Genomic DNA, 6,656 nt, shown 5'->3' with positions numbered 1-6,656 from the left:
GTGTGTGTGTGTGTGTATATATATATATATATATATATATATATATATATTGAGGTCCAATTGTCCTAGCCACCAACATGGGATATAGGAACCATGGCCCTATAATTACAAACCCAAGCAGTAGAACTTTGGCTGTTTGGTTGGGGCCTGGCCAATAGTGATGATAAATTATGTAAAATTCCACCCACAGTACATGAATTAAGTTCCAGGTGAAGAGCAAACATGTTCTAGATGTAGCAAGATTCCCCCATTAGGGTGCCAATCTTCTGTTGACACACCCATGATATATGTAGACGCTTTCTGTATGGAATGCCCTCACCGGCCCCTCTACCTTATCAATGTGGGATTCTAGTTTTTACTGTAAGAGGAGGTAAGTATGTTTTGGAAGTAAACATTTTCCTAAATTGGAACTGTATTTCCAATAATACTTACCTCCTCTCACACTCTTCTTCCCTTTCTCCCCACTAAGAGGTGTTAGAGAATGTGGATTGAGTCAGTCTTGAAAAATTTATAATATTATGTAAATGAGGTGCTTTTATACAATACCAGGATAGAGGGCACATTGATGTAGGTGGAGAGTGTTAGGAGGCAAATATCACCGAGAACAATTAAGTGTGGAATAAAAGACTCGGGCAAGCAAGAAACAATCAGACCAATGCTTAAATGGACAAAGGAAGAAACCTAGCAGTCAAGTATTGCTGTAGTGTGAGAGGAGGTAAGTATTTTTGGAAAAAAATATTTTTTTAAATGAAAATTATCTTACTTAGACTAGCCAGACTGACTCAGAAAATTCACAGACAAATCTTTAGTAACAATACTTTGTTAAATATTCTGATGTTTTGTGTATAACAAACATTTCATTTACTGAAAGCTTGTCAAATTTTGTGAAGATACACATAGTAACTTCATAATTATAGTAAACATTAATTCTCCAATATGGGCATAGATCCAATGAACTGACCCCATGCATATATAAAACTTATTCATTTCAAAAGAATATCCAGCTCTTATGACTTTCAAATATCTTTAAACCCAAAACTGCTCCAAATAATTTCACTTAACACTCAGCTGTTTGTCAAGTATAATTTATATTCATAACTGTATGTCTCATGTAACTTGCAATTTTGCTTTCATTTACCTCTTCACTGAATATTTCAAGTAAGTGAATACTTTTCTTACTGTAATACTAGATAATATTTATGATTAGAGTGTTACATGCTTTGTTTTAAATAGTATATATGATCATATAAGTAATGGGGGAAATATGGCAAATCTAATTGTAGTGTTTCGTAACTTTATAAATTAATCCTTTTTACATCAAGTTACTAATATTAATGCTTTGTAATTAGATACTTAAAAGATGTCACGAGTAAATCTGTCACAAACTTGATATCAATAAATTCTATGGTTCATATTCTTTACCTGATTTTTTTTAACATTTTTGATTTAAGAAAATTAAATCTTGCAGTTTTATATTTCAATTACATAACTTCTAGAATCTTCTAAATGAATTTTTTTTCTTCAGTAAAGCTATTTTCTCTACCCTAACACCACCTGTAGCAAAATCAGCAACCTATTCTAAAATTAAAAGTTGAAAAATGCAAAATGAATATAAATTACCCATCTTTTCTTTCTAGAACGACTATATTTTTACAGACAATTATACACTATTTTTTCTAACAGCCAAAAGCTAATATTATTTTTGAGTGTGGGTTCATTTAGTTTGTTGATTTAAAGATCTTCTCAGAGTATGCCCCAGTCAGACAGCTTTTTATATAAAAAAAGAAGATTGAATTACAGTCGCACAACACAATTTATGCATTCTAGGAATTTGAGTATTATGATAAATATTTAATTTTTCTCATTTCTGTTTTCTTATCTAACCTAATAAGTTTCTAAGTTTTACTTTTTATTTACTTTTATAACAATAAATAAAGAAATATTCATAAAAACAAGAAATTTAGCATGTATTAAGTTAGGTGCAGTTAACAAAATGTTTTGTGATGTTAATATAAAGAGGTTGCCCAGGTGTTCTACTCATGTTTAATGTTAAAGTCAATGGCTACTGTTAATAATTTTCAGTTGTATAACTGTATTTACAATAGTAACTATTTTTAATAACTAATGAAAGCAGCATTTTCTGGCTTCATGAATAAGTATAATCCATTTAAGAACTGGAGAAAGAGTTTTATCACTGCCTTATTATAATGCTTTCTTGGATATAATGCTGTGATATCATCTGCTGTTTAGCTCATTGTCACTTGGCTTCAGAGGCTAAATTCATTACACTCTGTCAATAAAAAGGAAAAAAAAAGTGGAAAGTCACAAGTGCAAAGCTCAGAGATGTGAATATTAAGTTCAGATGTGAACTTGATATTGGGATGTTGGAAATTAAGAGAAGAAAGGAATTTGGAAATGTGACTCGATTATCAAAATAGTAAGAAAGTATCATCCATATAGCATTTGTAAAGGACAAGTTTAAAGTCACATTGGCAGTTTTCTAGCCACTTGCATTCATAATAACATAGAAAATTACTGGCTATTGTTGAACCCAGTGAAGATTCCATCTAGCTGGTCATAAATGATGTAATGAAAGAGGAAATGATTTAACTTTGTGGAGAGGGTAAGATGTTCCAAGAATTGTTTACGGGTGAAACCAAGATACTACTCAGTGTCGGAAGGACATAGAAATGTCTTGTCATTAATGCAACAGGTTTAGAGTAGTGTTAAGCCTGCTCATTTTTGACGTGATTTTAATTATCCAATGAAAATGCAGATTGTTTTTAAGGTGACTGTTGTATCTTATTGTATCTTATTTTGTCTTATCTATATTCTTTTTATATCTGTTTTCCCTACATAAATAAACAGTTATTTAATTGATTGCTTTAGTAGTCTGTTGAATCTGTACTTGCTCAGCATGAGTGTCTTCTTAGTTAGTTGGTTATAACTCTTCCCCCACCTATATCAATCTTGGGTGCACATGGCTTCCGATGTAGCATTATAATGAGACAGTACAGTATTTGTTCAAAACACTTCATTTATATAATACATGATGATTTGATTAAAGTTATTCTACACAACCAATAATGGGCATTCTATAGTTCAAAATAACACATGCACCCAGCTTACCCTCCATACTTTCTCTTCTGGCCTTCTACTTAAACGTTGGTTATGGTCTGTTTAGGTTAACAGGCAAAGCAAACTGATTTTAACAAAATGTGATTAAAAAAAGTTTTTTACATGAATATCTCTTGTACTCCACTATTTACTTAGTTCTCTCATTAACATAATGTCTTCAGTTTCACTGGAAATATCCGAGTGAAGCTGTAAGAGTGGTTTGCATTCAGATGTAAAACATAATAGTTTTTAGTCTTTTGTTTTGTGTTAAATGCAGAAGATATGATCAGTAATGTGTTTTATATAAATTATGTTAATATCCAAAATAATTTTATAGGAGAGATTTGGTACATGGAGGTTTAACATTGGTTGAGTTGTATGCATGTATACATTAAACCTCAAATTATTAACTTGTTTTTACACTGTTCACTAATGTTGGGGACCACATATTAGATAATATGGTATTTGAATGTCTTTGGCTGTCACAACTTTCAGTGACAAAAAAGGGGCCTAAGGTCACTCATTTTCTATGTAAAATGCAAAGGAAACACCAGTAGTAATTAATGAGATTAATTGTAATATTGAATGTATTTTTGTTTAAATGTTTGCTTTGGGTCATAATTTTATAAACTTATGAGTGAAGGTCAAGAAGAAGCTATAACAACATGTAAATCATACTATATCTGCTAACCCAATACCAGGGCTCTTGGTTTACATGCTATTTACATTGTTGGAGATCCTGAGACCAATAAATTCATGAACCCACACATAGTTTGGTATATAAACAGTTTAGTGAAATATGTTCAAAAAGTTTATGGGGTACACATGGTAATTAGTAATTCTAGGTAAAGTCTTCATATTTTATGAGCACATCTTTGATCTTACTAGGTCCCCCTTGTTGAGCACAACAAATCTAAGCCTTAGTAGATATGAAAATGAATTTCAAGAAATTGGAAAAGTGGCAGAAGGAGGTTTTGGTGTAGTTTGTAAGGTAAGAAACAATTGTATGAACATTTACAGAACAATGAATGTTTATCCTTCAAAATGTTTTTGATAATTTGAGGATAATTACAGTTTTGCAAAAGTTTTTCTGCCTCTTTTTGTGTTTAAAATATTTAATTTTTGGAAGGTTGTCAGATATGTCAGAGAGAAATTATTCTTAGTGTACGTCATGCTATAGTGAGACAATTGTATTGATTTCATCATATTATTAGACCAACAAACAAGTAAAGATGAAGACACTTAAACATCAGTTTAAAGTATGTCTTTTGATTATGTTGTAATAGAATCACACTCATTCATTAGGATTTTCACCAATAATTTTGGGAACATATCTTTGATTAAGTATGTAAAAAGTTTGTGTAATTTGATGACTCTTTGTAATGATTTATCTAAATATTTATATTTAGGCCCGATCTCGCTTAGATGGCCATGAATATGCTATAAAGAAAATAACATTTAAGAATTGCAGACTGTCAGAAAAGGTAGGCTATCTCTTTATTTCCTCAATAAATAATTATGATTTTTTAGTAGAAAATAGTAATCTATAGTAATTTTTAAAGTATGACTTTTTTTTTCTCCTTATAATAAGGGTAAAAAAAGTCTGTTAATAGTGTGAAGACAATTTTGTTAAGAATCATACTGATAAAGCAAACCTTTAATGGCACAATGGAGGGTGGCTTTTCTTAGCATACTTATAAAAAAATGAACAGCAGTTTTTCCCTCTCCATGCACATTATAAAAATAAACATGTCTCATCTTTTCAAGCATGCTTTGAAAATAAACGCCATTCTCTCTTTGCTTCCCTCTTCATGCATGCTTGTACAAATAAACAGTTGCACCCCCTTGTCATACATACTTGTAAAAACGTGCTATTGTGTCCTATTTTTTGTGCTGTGTTATTTCTGAAGTTTGACATAAAAATGAAGCTTATTTTAAGAATTCATACACAATAAATTCATAATTAAAATATTCTGTTGGTATACCATTATTATTAAACTTGTTATTGTCACAACGCAGGTTCAGAGAGAAGTGAAGTTGTTTGCAAAACTGTCACATCATAATGTTGTCTGCTATAAAAATTCTTGGATTGAAACACACCTTGTGTTTGGTGAGTAAATATTTTGTTTATGCATAGTATGAACTTTCGAAGGATACATTTAGTATACATATGGGACTGTGGGAAATGGTCAATTTATTCTTGATTAGCCAACATAGCAGTAGTAAAATTTCATACTTAAAGTTGATTCATCTAGTATGTATTTAGATTATTAAACAGTTGTTGTAATGCTCTGTTTTTGTCTTTTGTATTTATGATGTTTTAAAAGAATATCCGTTGCTACACACAAATGTCTTGGTGTCTGTAAGGTACACTTTATATTTGTCACGCAACATGGATATTGTTAATATCAGTATGGTGCACTTATCACTCCATGTGGATACTTGGATGCTACTAAGGTGCATTTATATATTACTCCATATGGATATTTTAATGTCAGTAAGGTGTACATCCTATTCTGTAAGAATATTGTGATCACTGTAAAATGTATTTGTTACTCCACATGGATACTGTGTGATATCAGTATGGTGTACTTGTTATTACACAAATGCTTTGCTATTATTAAGTTGCACTTCCCATATGTCACTCAGCACAGATATTGTGGTGTTAGTAAGGTACAGTTGTCACTTCACACAAATACATTGGTATTAGGAAGTTGCACTTCCCATATGTCACTCAACACAGATATTGTAGTGTCAGTAAGGTACAGTTGTCACTTCACACAAATACATTGGTATTAGGAAGTTGCACTTCCCATATGTCACTCAACACAGATATTGTGGTGTCAGTAAGATACAGTTGTCACTTCACACAAATACATTGGTATTAGGAAGTTGCACTTCCCACCCCACACCAGTATCTTGAACACATACTTGTCACTCCACACAAATATTCTTTGGTGTCAGTAAGGTGCAATTTTTATTTGATAAACATATCCATGAAGCATAATATTTTAACCTTTTGTCTTCAAGTCTTTTAAGAGGTTGATGTTCACTTTTTTTTTCTGCAGCCAATATCCTAAAATTTAACAAGTACCTCATGAACGAAAATAACCTAAATTTGCAAGATAATGTTTTTACAGTAAAAATGTTTTGGATAAAGTTTGCATTAATTCTGTGAAGTTTAGTAAGTTACATTGTATATTGTTTGATGTTAATTTCAACACTTTTTTTAATATTTTAGGGTATCTGTTATGCAGTTAATACGTTGTGTAATAATATTTTTCTTTTGCTTACAAGATCTGCCATGTTCTGAGCATACTTCAAATGAAAATGTCTTGGATGTGGAATCAACTAGTGGAAGCAGCAATGGGTTTGTATGAAAATAGCTAAATTAAATCTAGAAAAAATTAGAAATTCTATTTATTCATCTAATTTTTCATGTTTTATTGTAATATTCTAAAGTGTTACATAATTACTGCCCTTTGTGTAGGGTATGTTTTTCATCTCTTTTGAGATTCTTTTGGTCTTAACTCTTTCAG

At 31.1% G+C, this 6,656-nt stretch overlaps 1 protein-coding gene across 4 annotated transcripts in view; it reads left to right on the top strand.

Moving 5' to 3' along the window:
* Positions 1 to 6,656, top strand: part of LOC106458867 (eukaryotic translation initiation factor 2-alpha kinase 1-like) — a 53,159-nt gene that overhangs the window by 24,105 nt on the left and 22,398 nt on the right. For all 4 annotated transcript variants that reach the window (XM_013918424.2, XM_022385228.1, XM_022385229.1 and 1 more), the window contains 4 exons: positions 4,006 to 4,108; positions 4,527 to 4,601; positions 5,137 to 5,227; positions 6,415 to 6,487. In XM_013918424.2, the coding sequence (XP_013773878.2) occupies positions 4,006 to 4,108; positions 4,527 to 4,601; positions 5,137 to 5,227; positions 6,415 to 6,487 (342 nt within the window). The remainder of the gene's footprint in view (positions 1 to 4,005; positions 4,109 to 4,526; positions 4,602 to 5,136; positions 5,228 to 6,414; positions 6,488 to 6,656) is intronic.

This window comes from Limulus polyphemus, unplaced genomic scaffold (assembly GCF_000517525.1).
Source record: "Limulus polyphemus unplaced genomic scaffold, Limulus_polyphemus-2.1.2 Scaffold525, whole genome shotgun sequence".
NCBI classification, from domain to species: Eukaryota; Metazoa; Arthropoda; class Merostomata; order Xiphosura; family Limulidae; genus Limulus; species Limulus polyphemus.
Note: the sequence above shows the minus strand (reverse complement) of the source record. Positions and strands in the feature narration are given on the sequence as shown.